The 14,640-nt window shown below is 37.3% G+C and overlaps 1 protein-coding gene across 10 annotated transcripts in view; it reads right to left on the bottom strand.

Annotated features, from left to right (window-relative positions):
• The window catches only part of MAST4 (microtubule associated serine/threonine kinase family member 4), a 674,031-nt gene that overhangs the window by 325,009 nt on the left and 334,382 nt on the right, over positions 1-14,640 (bottom strand). For all 10 annotated transcript variants that reach the window (XM_037801729.1, XM_037801730.1, XM_037801731.1 and 7 more), the window contains one exon: positions 231-262. In XM_037801729.1, the coding sequence (XP_037657657.1) occupies positions 231-262 (32 nt within the window). The remainder of the gene's footprint in view (positions 1-230; positions 263-14,640) is intronic.

Below are 14,640 nucleotides of genomic sequence, written 5' to 3'. Positions count from 1 at the left end.
AATGAAGTAAACATTCATTTTGGTTTAGAAAACCCATAAAGACAAAATCCTGGAAATTATCTTCAAATTATTAAAATTTAATTTTATAAATAAATTCAATGCTTTTAATTTTCTTAACTCAGTTGATTATCATTAACCTTCCATTTGCCATTAAAAACCTAAGAAGTCAGAGAATAGTCACATTACAAACATATACAAAGAAAACACAGAAACAAAATAATACTACTTACAGACTTCCTCTTCTGGGGAGACTCAGCTCCTTCTGCAAAAGAAGAAAAAAGAAAAAAAAAGAAAATATATATATATATATATGAAACGCTATATTAACCTTAGACTATTAGGACATGAAATGGATAACATAAAATGTAATCATCCTTCATTATGCTTGATTTGGCATTTCCTATACTGAAAAGACTTTAATACAATAATTGTATGCTGGGTCCTTTCCTACACTGTTCTCTTTATAAGTTGTGCTTAGGGTGCTAACAGTTTATCTGAATTCCCGGGCAGAAAGGCCACCAATTCTCCCAGAGCATCTACAGTAAAATACAATAAAATAGCCCTATAACAGAATATAAGGAAAATTTGAGGAACCAAAGGATTTATCCAAAAAAGAAACCAATATAAGAAGAGGAATTTTTTAGTATTATAATTAATTGTGAGGTAAAATGAAAAGGGTAATTCAATCAACTGCCCTCAATAACATAAAAATTCATGCAAAACATTGTGCATACTAAAGATTATACTTTACTAGTATTTTTTAAACAGATAATGCAAAATGTTTCATTCTTGTATTACTTCTTTAAAACAAATGTGATTTATTACTTAGGATATTTAAAAGTAGGTTAATGAACCTCTAAAATGGTAACCAGACAGCAATAACAATTAGTAGAGTACATAATAAAATTAAAAGGGTGTTCTCACATTTATCTTAAATTAACATAATTATCTACCCAACTGAAGAGAGGCTGCGGGAAACCAAAAAACCAATGAACCAACCAAGCAAACAAGTCAACAAAACAAACAAAACTGGATTCAGAAATACCTTCATGCACTAATGAATTTTTCAATAGCCTGAGTACTCAAGAATGATTACTTGATGACACTAATTAACGAATAGGAAGCAATGAGACATCTAGCCTATTTAGATTCAAAACAAGCACACTTTAAATTTTAAAAATTAGACTAAATTTGGTTATTCATTCCATAATTCTCATTTATATTTGCCTTCCAAGAGGAGCTTGAGCATTATCTTTTGAAAAGTGTTTCCCCCTCAGATTGAAACTCACCTTCCCTGTCTCCTACTTTTGTTGGATCTTTAAATGTTTGTCATGTATGGCAGCCTCAGATCCCATTTCTAAACAGGGCAATTTACTCCTGCACAGCTTACAGAAAATGGCCTTGAGAGCATCAAACTAGAAGGAAGCAAAGCTCTATGACATGGTGCTTTAAATACAGGATTTCTTACTTAGTAACTGGCAAATATATTTTGATATGAGGTATACTAATCATATCTCTATTTTAATAGCAAGAAGAATAACACTTTTAGGAATTGAGTGTCTTCTTCCTTCTCCCAATAGCTAACATTTTCTTTTCAAGGGCTGCAGGGTTCAGTGGTTAATGGCTTTATTTTTTGTTTTGTTCTGTGTTTTTCCTTTAATCCTTGATTAGACCCCAAGAAATTATAGTATTTGCTGGATTTGGCTCCCTGATTCTGAACCACACCCTTTATTTACTAAAGTCCCTAATGACAAGGGGATAGTCTCTGTCCAAAACAGTTTTTCTTGGGAACTGAAATGTATATAGAAAATAGATGAATAATTTTCTGTATGTGTATCATAGGTTATGACAAGCACCAAGAAATTAGTTTCATATTCAGGTTTAAAAAAAAAAAGAAAAAAATTCCCTAGAAGTAATCTAGAAGTAATAGCTCACCAGACTGTTTCTCTTAGAAAGGAACTGCTGAAGCCCACTGTATAGCAAAAAGTATAGGACTCAAATGGGTAAATACTGTTCTGCCCAGTAAATTGATCCATGGGCAGCATAAAAAGAAAAGGAGGGGTGCCTGAGGTGTATAATTAATTTTTTTTTAAACCCACAAGATATTTCAACTCTCTATGCAAACAGATCAGTCAGAAGATACAGAGGAAAAGGGCCATATGAATAAGCCCAAATAGTTCAATTCATCATACTCCACCAATGACCTGACCATAAGCTAGCTGCTTTGTGCTGAGAAAAAACTGCTGAAACAGCAAGATAAGGGATAAAAACCAACTCTGTTTTTAATCAGAAGTCTATCCAGTAAGGCTAGAATTATGAGTTCTAAACAAGAGAAAAGTTATAGTGGGTAACCCTGCACTGCAGCTCAAAGGGACGGCAACTGAAATTCCAAGATGGGGAGCAGAGGACATTTAATAGGCCACTGTCAACTGACCTGAAGCTACTGCGCTAACCAAGCCGAAGGAGCTAATCCACCTGACGGCTTGAATGTCAGGCTCAGGACTGGAAACTCAATTTGGTAGCAAATTGGAATCAGATGTGATGGTAATAAAGTGAGAGGAATGAATGTGCTACAGCCAAGACCTTGTGAACAGTAGCTGCAAAAGGCTGCAAATACCAGGAGGGCTTAGCAATTGCAGGCTGAGCAAGGAGGGCATACTGTCCTAATGAAAGAGGACCGCAGGCTGATAAATCTGCACCAGTCAGCCCTAAATGAACAGCATCAAGACATTTTACAGCCAAATCCCCTGCAGAATTTTGTGTATGTGCTCTTATTTTATTTTCTTAATGTCAGGATAAGGTCACCAACACATACTTAGATAGTTAGATTAGACATGGGTATTGGTCCAAGTCATAAACCAAGGTTTATGCTTAGTGTACGTGGAACGTGTGTTTAAAATCGAGCATCAGGTAAGAATTGGAGGAGGGAAGAAGAGGGGGAAACAGAAAGAAAAAAAAAGGGCAAGAAGCATCCATCATCCATCTGAACTGAACAATATAATAATTATTAATCATTGCAGGATTAAAGACGTTTATAAGAAGATATTTAAGAAGATTAAATTTTTAAAAATATTTTCATTGTTATCAATTACTCAGTAACTTTTAATATTTTTTGGAGTTGCTTTTTATCATTATTTGCTTGATATTTTATCCTTTGCCCCCTCTGTAAAAGTGCTAACTTGCAACAATTTATGTTGAAAACCCAGGTGGAGTAAAATTAATCATATTTGAGAATGCCGTTATTTACTTGAGATCGCTTGAGGACACTCAAATGTTCCTCAAATCCAGGAAGAGAATTCATGGTGAGTCCAGGGGACCAAAAGAAACATAATGAATACTCTTCCCCCTTCCCCCTGGCCAAGCTTGGCCTCAAAAGGAGAAAATAACTTCTTTTATACATAAGACACTAGGGAAACACTGCAATGTTTCATGTGTATAAGCAATTTCCATAATGATAATTTTAAACTAGTCATAGTATTTAAGAAGCATTTGACAGCAATAGATGCACAATGGGGGATTATATGGGAACTCTTACTTTCTGCATGATTTTTCTGTAAACCTACAACTGCTCTAATAAAAATAAATGAACCATATGGCTGTACTTCTCATATGTGTTTAGAGAATCTTTGAACTGTTCTTTTTAAATGATGGGTAAGGTTATGATTTAAGAGAGAAAGGATATTAACAAAAGAATTCCAAACAGTATATGTAAATACTCCCCTCCTCTAGGAGATGGAGAGTAATTCCCCTCACCTTGAATGTGGGCTGGACTTAGTGATTCATTTCCAAAGAATAGAGTGGAGAAAAGGCAAGATAGCAACTCTACAGAGGAGAAACACCACCTTAACCTAGTGATCAAGGCTAGCATCACCAGTGACACAGCATGCTGATATCAAGTACCCTCTGATAGGATATGATGAAAAAACCATTTCTCCTCTGTGATAGCCTTCCTAAAAAAATCCATAACTCCAGTTTAACCATGAAAAAACATCAGATAAACCCAAACTGAGGCACATTCTACAAAACAGCTGACCGGTACTTTTCAAAACAGTCATGGCTGTGAAAAACAGGGAAAAATTGAATAACTGTCACAGAGCAGAATTCCCCGGGACTAAGGAGGCATCACAACTAAATGCAGCGTGGGCTCTTGGACTGGTTCCTGGAACAGGGAAGGACACTAGGGGCAAAACTGGCGACATCCAATAAAGCCTGTAGTTCCGTTAACAGTAATGTACCAGTGCTAGCTTAATAGTTTTCACAAATGCTCTAAGGTAATTTAAGATGGTAATGAGGGGGAAAATAGGTGAAAGATACACCAAAATGCTCTGACCTATGTTACAAATTTTCTATAAATCTAAAATTATATAAAAATTAAAAGTGTATTACGAGAGAGAGAGAGAAAGGAGGACTGTGGGGGGAGAGGGTGGAGACTGGAAGGGATCAACAATAAATATCTAAATATTTTAATACTCCTAGCTTATTATAAGACAATATTTAATCCCATTTTTAATAAGGCTATTGGAATAGTCTAGGTGAGGAGAAGATTGTGGCTAGGACTAGCAGTGGAGATGGTAAGAAGGGGTCAGATTGGAGAGATGGTTTTATAGATTGACAAAAGAGTAAAGAGAGTGAGCAAAAAGCCAAGGAGGGCCTAAAAGTTTCTAGCCTGAGTAAATGGAGTTTTCATTATAGGAGAAGGGGAAGGGTTGGGGTAAGAGTTCTGGATAGACATGTTATGTTCAAGAGGCCAATAAGAATTCTAAGTAGAAATAGGTAGCTGGACATATGAACCTGGGTTCAGGAGAGTTTTTGTAGTCACCAGCACATAGATGGTTACATATAGCCAAAGGAATGAATACAAAGCCATGGGCACTTCAACATTTGTGATCTAAAAGTGGGGGGATTATGTTACCCATTTTAAATGATGTGTTACACTATGCAGTAGCTGGGGGCTCTTACAAACAATAGAAATGGAATGAGGCCAACAAATAGAAAACTTATCTATCCGGACTTGTACAGGGCATGGAATGGTTGGGCAGTCAAGGTCAGAAAATGGGCAGGAATCAGGAATTTAATCCCCAGAGAATACAGTACGAGTCACACCTGAGGAACAGACCAATTAGAGTCCTCTGCAGCTGAACTCTCAACTCCAGCTCAGCCTCTAGGAAGGCTCTCCGACTATCCCCACACCTTCACATCATCTCCCCTGGCTTGTTCTTCTTCTCTGAGGGATCTCGCCCAGATCTTTGCCCCAGCTGCCAAGGGGGCAGGAAGAAAGAATACTGGCCCCCCTTTCAGTAGCTCAGTGGGAGGTGAGGCCAAGTCTATCAAGATTCACATCGTGGAGTTCCTTCACATTTTGGAGTTCCTCCAAAAAAGAAGGGGATTTGGAAGTCAGGCCACCTGCCCTCTTCCCACCTCCCCAACCCCCCCCGTACAAAAAAAATACTACAAACAAAAGAACGCCAATGTCCAGCACATATCATTTCCTTGCCACTTTCCAGAAACCATTAGCTTTAAATAAAGTTTATGTGCTTTCCCATTATCATCATTTCTTAATTAGTCATTGGGGGCCTCATCCTATCGATGAGGGTTATTGCAACTGCTCAGAGCTGACAAGATAAACCATTAACTTAGGAAGCGAGTTCAGAGAGCACTTATGGAGAGCTTGTGTGTGCAAGGCGGTGTGTCATGCACTGTCAGGTACACATGAGGAAGAAACAAAATAAAACATTTAAAATCTAGTTGGGGAAACATACACACACATAACAGTACATGTGTAAAGCAAGAGATATCTCCAGGTCAAGATTATGCAGCATAACTCGAACATGTAAATGCTAACGGGGAGTAGAGAATAAAAAGGGATGAGATAACTCAGTTTGAACCCTGGCTCCACATCAGCATCAACCAGGGAGCTTTTAAAAATACCAATTCCTGAGCCCCACCCCTGGAGAACTACAGAGAGAGATGTTTACATAAGTTTTTATTAGGGATTAGTACTCTTCAATTCCCTTAAGGAATCTTAGTTTGCATAACCTGTTGGCCTTTGATTTTTATATTATGGAATATGAATTTTCTAAGCTGTTGTTACGGTTGTGAAGTTTTAGTTTATTAGTTATTTCCTTTGCACGTGGGAAGTTTTGTAGGGCAAGGAAAGGTCTCAAAATGGAACTCTCCCTATTTGAGAGAGTATAAAATAAGTTAGGGGAATAGGCTCATCCCTGGATTGGTTCTCCTAAGGAAATATTTATGGTCCCATTTCTTTGGTCTCCATTTCTGAGAGTCACTTGTTAGGGCAGAAACAGTGGACAGAAAAGCTCAGATCATGGGGGCAGGGCTTACATGAAGGCTTGGGTTCCGAATCACAGAAGGCAAAGATGGCTTATGCTCAAACAACCCTTGAAAAATCCAGTACTGTTCACAGAGTACAAGGTTTTCTTTATAAAAGCCTGGAGAGAAAAGCTGGAAAACCAGCAGGTATATCACTACAGAGATGCCTGGGCATTCAAGCCATTCAGCCACTAAAATAACAGTAAAATTCCTGGCAGGGAATGTGAGATGGGTGGAGAATTCTAAAGATCTCCCCTTTTTGCATGTTTTATTTCATTCTATTTTAATATCTGTAATCATAATGCAATAAATACATTTATTTGTGGAAGTGAAGTTAAACAAAATAAACCATAAAAAGTACACCACAAAATACATGCTGGGTTTTTGTACAAATTTTACTTGATCAAAACCTCATTTATGCTTTCTTTGAAAAACAAAAAGTAGCTAACTTCTTCCTTTCTTTCCAAGTTGGCTTTTCCTGCAGTGAATCCAAATTTTAACAGCTATCATCCTCAAGCCTTTGGCCATTGGTTTCATAAGCCTTTTCCATAGACAAAGTTTCTGAGTCACAAAATGGCTGTCTATTTCACTTTGCAAAACTTTTATCATACAATAAATAATATGGAAATTAAAATACAGGGATATAAACTTAATTTTGCAAATTCAAAAGATATTTGGTTGAGTATACCAGTGATCTTCACACTGTAGGACAACAAACACTTGCATGTACTGCAAACGAGACTGTATTTGGTACTGAAATTTAAAATGTAATAGAAATATGTGAACTAAATTTATACTGCCCAATTCTTAAAATGCAATACCTTAAATTCAGACAATATATTCCACATACATAAAACAAGTGCCCACAATCTGAAGATAATTATAGCCAAGCATAGAAGCTGGATGTTTCATAAAAGGATATTAGAAATAAATAATTTTGATTTCAAAAAAAATTTTTTTTATCATTAACGGAGTCGATAAGCTTCATAACCAAATCAACTGGCTGCCTGGGAAGGACATTCAGCTGTTCTCAAGGAAAGCCCAGAAGAGATTAGCAATTGCCCAGGATTACAAAACCATGAGATGGTGAAATCAAAATTTGAATCTAGGTCATCCTGTCCCATTTCTTTTCCTATGCCCCATTGTGAAAATGCCAGAGTGGGACCGGGTGGAGATGTGAAGGTCCAAGAGAAAGGGTTTGAGTGAATACACAAGAGGGAAGGGGTGGCAGTGATACTAAAACATGAGCGCAGCTTTTCCACTACATAGGAAGAAGGGTATAAATGAAAACAAGTACTCTTTGAAGAAGGGCAAGTAAAACTGAGGCAGTTCACATGGAGTTCTGTAATTCCAGCAGCAAAGAAGGTAAAATTATCCACTAAAGGTGAGGGCAAGGGGCACATTTGGAGTCTGAAGCAAGCAAAAATTGGTTTCTTTTATTCAATCACACACTTTTTAGGAAAGGCTGATACGGCAGGCACTGTGCCAGCCACAGGGAATAAGAGCTCACTCTCAAGTATAGTATGAGAAGCCCCAGAATGAAGTTTTTTCAAAGTGTGCCGTAATATAAGGGTGGGTGTCATGGAGGGGGTATGAACAGCTTTCTTTGAGGAGGGTCAGGACTATTCCTCGCCCAGCAATGTCAGTTCTGGTGGAACTGACACTATTTTCAAATGCGAGGTTAAGTTCTGATTAAACTGAGCTAATGACAAATCACTTGGACAAAGTGATTGGTTCAAAGATGGCCTGTGACCCAATCTGGGCAGATGAGACTGGTGGGAAAGAACTCCCCTCCTTACCCAAGAGAGCTACCAGGAAAGGAGAAGCATATGAGCCCCGAAAGTTAATAGCAGCCAAAAGGATAGAAACCAAAGATGGCAGAGAAGAAAAACAGAAGCTGTGTCTAGGGTGATAACTTTGAGCCGGATCTAGCCTTGCCTAAAATCTGCCCTATATCTGGACTTCTCGGTTACATGAGCTAATAAAGTCCCTTTATCGTCTGAACCAGTTTAACTCGTGTTTCGTTTTGTTTTGTTGCGTTCCTTGCAATTCAAAAATTCCTAAGTGACACAATACTTGAGGCTGATCTTTCTTTAGCAATGTCTGGGAGTTGGCCAGGCAGCCTGAGGAGTGGATGAGGAATGGGGCATTCCAGAAGAAGGAACAGATGTACTAAGGTAGGACAGAATGAAACAGTACATAACTCCTAGGAAACTGGGTGTGGCTGGAACATAGAGTAGAAAGAAAAATCAACAGGACTCAAGTATGGAACAAGGCGAGGGCCAAATCATGGAGCGCCCTGAAGGTTTTTGGACGAGTCTGCCTTTACCTTATAGGCAGTGGGGAGCTCATGAAACATTTTAAATAGGAAAATAAGATGGTCAGATCAACATGTTTTAAAAAGATCATTCTAGCATTGGGTTGTCATGATTTACCAAGGGCAAGACTAAAGATGGGAGAGGAGTCAGGAGGTTTATTCAAGTGTCCAGGCAAGCATGGCTAACTACCAGGACCAAGGAAGAGGCAGTAGAGAGGAAAAGGAGGGAAAGACTCAAGAGCAAAATCTGTGTATTGTCTACAGAAGTAGAGAAGAAATACTGAACTTCTGAGAAGGTTTAGATAGCACTGGTAGAGCTAAGGGCAGGGTGTCATCCAGAGATTAAGAAAAAGGGCTGTCCCAAAGTGCTGAGGGCCTTTCAGAAATCAAGTAATGGAAGTCAGAAAGTGAATGGGGGATGGCAAGACCACTGAAGTTAGACCAGAGGGACATGAGATAAAGTTGCAAAGTAAGATAAAAACAAAGGTTGGCACCCCAGGTCTTGCTTTCAATGGCAGCTGAAAGTTACATATCAATCATGACAAACCCCTTTTCTACTTTCAAATTTTTATAGATGCTGGGAATTGTTTTTCTTTACTAAGCTCCTCTACCTTCACCAGCTTAATCACAGTAGCTAAAATTTAGTGATTGCTGACATATATTATTTAATCTTCACTAACATCCTCCTTAATCATTCACTAACATTATGAACAGGGTATCACTATTTTTCCCATTTTATAGATGAGGAAACTGAGGCCCAGACAGGTTAAGTAATTCATACAAGGTTACAACGTCTGGTTAATGTCTAAGCTTGTCCATGAATCACATCTGTCTAACTCCACAGAATTTTAATTATTATTTTTCATCATCAAGTAATGACTGGTCTGAGAGGCAGTATTTGCAAGCTGGTCCTCTTGTGGATCATCAAGCTGCATTCATAGTTCATAACACACTGGCTATTCCTCTTCAGAAGTAGAGACACAACACAGATCTTGGCAGCTCCTTCTAAGCAAATTTCACACAAATTATTTTTACAGACTCTGATTTTATTTGAAATAAAGCCTTGCAAATACACTACTTTTAACACGGACCTTTAAAGTAGAAAAAGCGTAACAAGTCAAATAATCAGCTAACCCCAAGTAAATGGGCAAATGAAACAAGCTTCCTTTCCAGCCAATTACTGTGGTTTCTGATGCTTCCTAACATGCTATACCCTTGAAAAAAAAAAAAGCAAGCTTGGGAATCAGACATTTGTAAACATCCTGCCTTCCAATTCAGCATAATATAAAGGAAATCTGTTTCCTAAGTTAAAGTTTACTGCTTCTCTGCAGGATTTTCCTGAGTAATAACAGGTACTTATATTAATAATACCTTCAGTTTATTGAGTGTTTACTATGTACTAAGTGAAGTGCATTTATTACTTCAAGGTTAATAGCTTCCAGCCCACAGTGATATTTTATTTTAGCGGTTCATTTTGCACTCAAAGAACAAAAGAACTGTCTCTCAAGCAAACGTGTCTATGTCATTTTTGAAATTAAAGAAACTCGTTTTGATCAAATTAGAGAAGCCAGTCCTTCACAGCGAAAAAAAAGCTAAACAATAAAATACAGATTAGATCAGTTTAACTTTAAGCTAAAAAAAAAAAAAATCCCCTATTTAAGTCAATTACACATTTTATAACGATCAAATGACCAAGATCCAGGGTCAGACATACCCACATTCTAATCCAAGCTTGGCTAGAAAGTGTCCTAGAAAAAGTCAATTAATTTCTCTAAGACTCAGATTCCTCAACTACAAAATGGGGATGATACAATCGACCTCACAGGTTGTTGGGAGGACTGATACTAACACACGTCCTGCATTTAACACAGTTCCTAAACATGAAAGCATCCTAAATGTCAACTATTACTATTCAAGTGTACTCAAATTGGATGAGGCATCCAGGCCATAGCTGAAGAGCTCTGATAGTGAACAGGGGTAAATGAAAGAGCAAGTGTGAAGACCCCTATCTTCTCTTCTGAATACTGAAGCTGGGCACAATTTCTGTTAATTTGAAGATTCAGAGCAAATTAACCTTCAGTGAAATCACACACCCTGGTACTAATCAATAGGAAAACTCCTTTTGCAGAAGAACAAAACGCTAGATATTTAGAATTTTAATTGCCTTTAAGACAGTGCAAGTTTAGAGGTCCTTCAGGACTATATATTAAGGTCATTGTGGACATGTTTTTTTTATTTTATTTTTCCCTTAGAACAGACTTATGAAGGCTCTTGATAAACACCCGTATCAACTCTGCCACTTAACTATGCTTCTTGTTACTTAGGAAAGCCTGTGACCTACAGTGAGCTTAGATAAAAAGGCAACATCGCACAGCTGTGCCCCACAAGGCTCTGGAATTTTTCAGTTCTTCCATCCATTACCAGCAAATTACAGTAAATTCAAAATATTGATCTGCACACCCCTATATGGGAAGAAAGTTACCATTGACTTTTATTGCTTATTGTTGGGTTCAATTCCCTGGAATCAATAAAAGCTACAATGTTCATAAGCTTCTAAAAAGCTAGTTAATATAGTGGATATGAGACACCTTTTAGAATCACTATAAATCTATAGGATTCTTCAAGAGAACAGCAGCAAACATCTTCAATGTTTGAAAGCTTTATTTGATTTTAGAATCTTCTCATTACCCAGGAAAATGCCTTGGGAAAGAAGTGAATATCAATAACTGGGAATAAAAATTCAGGAACTAGAAAAACCCCACTTAACAGATTTTCACTTTTACCTTTCTGTTTCCTTGCCATTTCCACACCAATTTCACTGTCCAATCCACAGTCAATCATTAAGAGTTGTGGTCATTAAAAAAGAAGTTTACCTTAACACAGAATTAAGATAAGCTTTCTTGACAGTGGTTTCCAGGATCCATTTAAAGGAGACCAGTTTGGCCATAAATCAGGCTTCAATTGCTCCAAGTTTAAAGAATCAATATCCTTTTATGAACTAATTTTTAAAAATCAGATAATAATTCAGAGGGTCCATTGAAAATAACAGACAACTTTAATACAAAAAGAAAAAGGCTTTTTATAGAACCAGGAAACAGAATTGGATGAGACAATCTGACCAGTGATAGCAAGCTTAAACAGCTGGCATTAATCATTTTTATTTACTAAGGAAACCTTGTAGTTTATCAAGCAGTCTCTATTCTGAAACCCTATTTGAGTGCAGAAATTTACTCGCAAATCTGCTCAAGGGAGCTCTTGGAGGGCTATATTAAGCTAATATCCACAAGTCTACTTTCTTCTGGCCATTCCTCTCCATCTAAATGCAAAAGACGACACTTAAAATGTACATATAATATGTATGAGGGCAGTGGAAGATTAATGACAGACATATTCAAATAATCAATAATGTGAGTATAAGCCTCTAATGGTACTGAAATTTATTGTAAAGAGACCATAGGATAAAATAAATAATTGGCTTGCAGAGGATATATTTTACTTGGTAAGTAATAGATCCTATTTGTTAAAGGGTATGGTCTCTTTTTTTTAAGCATCTTTCTCTAACGTGCTAAGTAGTATCAGCTGAAATTGGGAGCCAAAAAGACTGAAGATCATGGGTTAAGATAGGATCCCCTATCTCCCCTTCACACCTTCCATTCCATGGCCATTATGAAGCCTAGTGCTCCTGCAGCTGCTGCTGGCAGCAATGGAATTATGGAATTAGCCCGTGTCTAGTGAGTGCCAAGCATTGTGCTACACTTTTTCTCATAAGGTATTTAGTTGATGCCTTACCTCTATGCTACAGTTACAGAAAGGGTTATCGCCCTTTTGTCAGATTGGGAAATTGAGTCTTGGAAATGTTACATGGTAGTCTGCCCAAGGTCAGATGCCCCATGTGAAGGACAGCAGAGCAAAGACAAAAGAAGCCTCAGTTCTTGATGACATTCTTTCGGTACTGCACTGGCCTGGAACATTCTTCCTCCAAACGTTATGTATGAAAAATAAATTCCTACTTATTTAAGGCACTTTCAGTTGAGTTTTCTATTATTTGTAGCTAACTACATTCCTAACTGGTACTCTCCAAAAACGGCACTGTACTTTCCAAGTCAGCTTTGGAACAGTGTATCGAAATGCAAGCCAGACATAAAGACAACACTGGTACCATCAGTTCTGAGCATTAAGAGAGCCTGTGCACGTTACCCAAAGAAAAATGACAAATGCTCCTTAAATTAGGATTAGATTCTATGAGAAGCAGGAAGCCCTGGAAACACTGATTGCAGATCTGTCCATTTGTTTCCTCTTTTTTTTCCCAAATATATTTGGGAGGGCTGCACAGTCGGTACTAATGACTTTGAAGTAAACCAAAGGGACTCCAAGTTTAATGGCATCACACTGGTGACAGTTAATTAGCAGAAAATATTTCAGAGCAGTGAAGTTTTTGCCTCTTCTTCTGTAAGCATCAAAAACAATAAAAGGCTTTGGGGTTTTAATTGCTTTTTTTTCCCCAAGACTGATTCTGTTCTCATTGCAAAGACAAGATCCTTCCCTCAAAGTCAAAATATATCCCTTGTGATTTTTTTGGGTCACAAGGGCTACAACAGGGATGAATGTTTCAATTTTAGACCTAAGAAAATTTCATAAGCTGCCCTCTTATTGTTGTTAACAGAAAAAACAAACAAACAAAAAAACACTGATTTCCAAGTAGGAAGATCTTCTTATCACACGTGAATGCTGCCACCTGCAATTTTGGTGGAGCTGAGGTGGTTTTCACTTTGGTTTTTATTACAGTAATCAGATTCTTGCTTTGAAAAACAAAAGGCATCCTAGACCATATTGTACTGACACAATTACTGATTTACAAAGAAGCTAAACTAGAATTCCTTGGAAAACTGAAATTAATAGTTGCCTCTGGACTCATTTTCTACAGAATAAAAATTAAAAAAATAAAATGATAAAAACATGATACTGTAAAATAATTTGAATAAAGGGGAAATCAACTTTAGAACAAGAGAAATTTGAACAATACACAATTTTAGACAGCCTAAATTATCACTGAAAGCCACAGTGATTAGACAAGCTGATGAATTTGCACTAATGCTTTTAAATGGTCTGTCACTTTAAATACTGGTAGAAAAGGAAAAGAAAAAGTAAAGTGAATTATGCTGAATTACATTGCGTATCAATCAGAAACAAAGCCACAGCTAATAAAATAGCTGAAAAATTATATGCTTCTTTTAAAGAATCTAAATATAAAAGTCCTATATGCTAAATCTTAATTGAATTAAGTTGCTAACCCACATATCTTGAAGAGGCTGGGTGGCAGATCATCAGGGAGGTGGCCAGGCAAATCGACTATGAGGTCTGGCTCAGGAACCTTTGTGCCTTGGTTGGACTACCAGCCTTACTTGGCCTTTGGCAAATCACTTACCCTCTCTGTGGCTTTCATTCCTCACTGAAAATCATAGATAATAAGAGCTCATCATGTAGCTGTGAGGATTAAATGATGCAATACCTGTAAAGTACCTAGAAAAGTGACTGGCAGACACTGAGCACTCTAACACTGGGTTAATATCATATCTGAAATGTTCATGCACAAATCTGATATCACAACTCTAAGGTTTTGCAATTCAAAAGTATGAAATAGTCATCTATATAACAGGTAGTTACGCAGATGAATTTTCAGGGCACCAACAGACAGATAAAAACTCATAATAAATTTAAGTATTCTCTAAGCCTACTTCACCAGAAGTTTAGCAAATCTTTTCTTTGAATTTACTATTGGTAGTCCCAGGTGCTCTCAAAATGAATTCTGCTACTTTAAAACTAAGCCAATATGGACTACCTGGGCAGTTGTAATTGCTATTAATCGAGCATGAAGTTCATTTCTTAATGAAAAACAAACTTCTTAAAAAGCCAGATTCCATTTTTTTCCACACACATGCTAAACATATTGGCATATATTTCAAGCATGCTTAGCTGTATATTTTAAGCAGACC

The sequence above is a fragment of the Choloepus didactylus genome, chromosome 13, assembly GCF_015220235.1.
Source record: "Choloepus didactylus isolate mChoDid1 chromosome 13, mChoDid1.pri, whole genome shotgun sequence".
Classification (NCBI taxonomy): Eukaryota; Metazoa; Chordata; class Mammalia; order Pilosa; family Megalonychidae; genus Choloepus; species Choloepus didactylus.
This window is presented reverse-complemented; position numbering and strand designations above follow the sequence as displayed.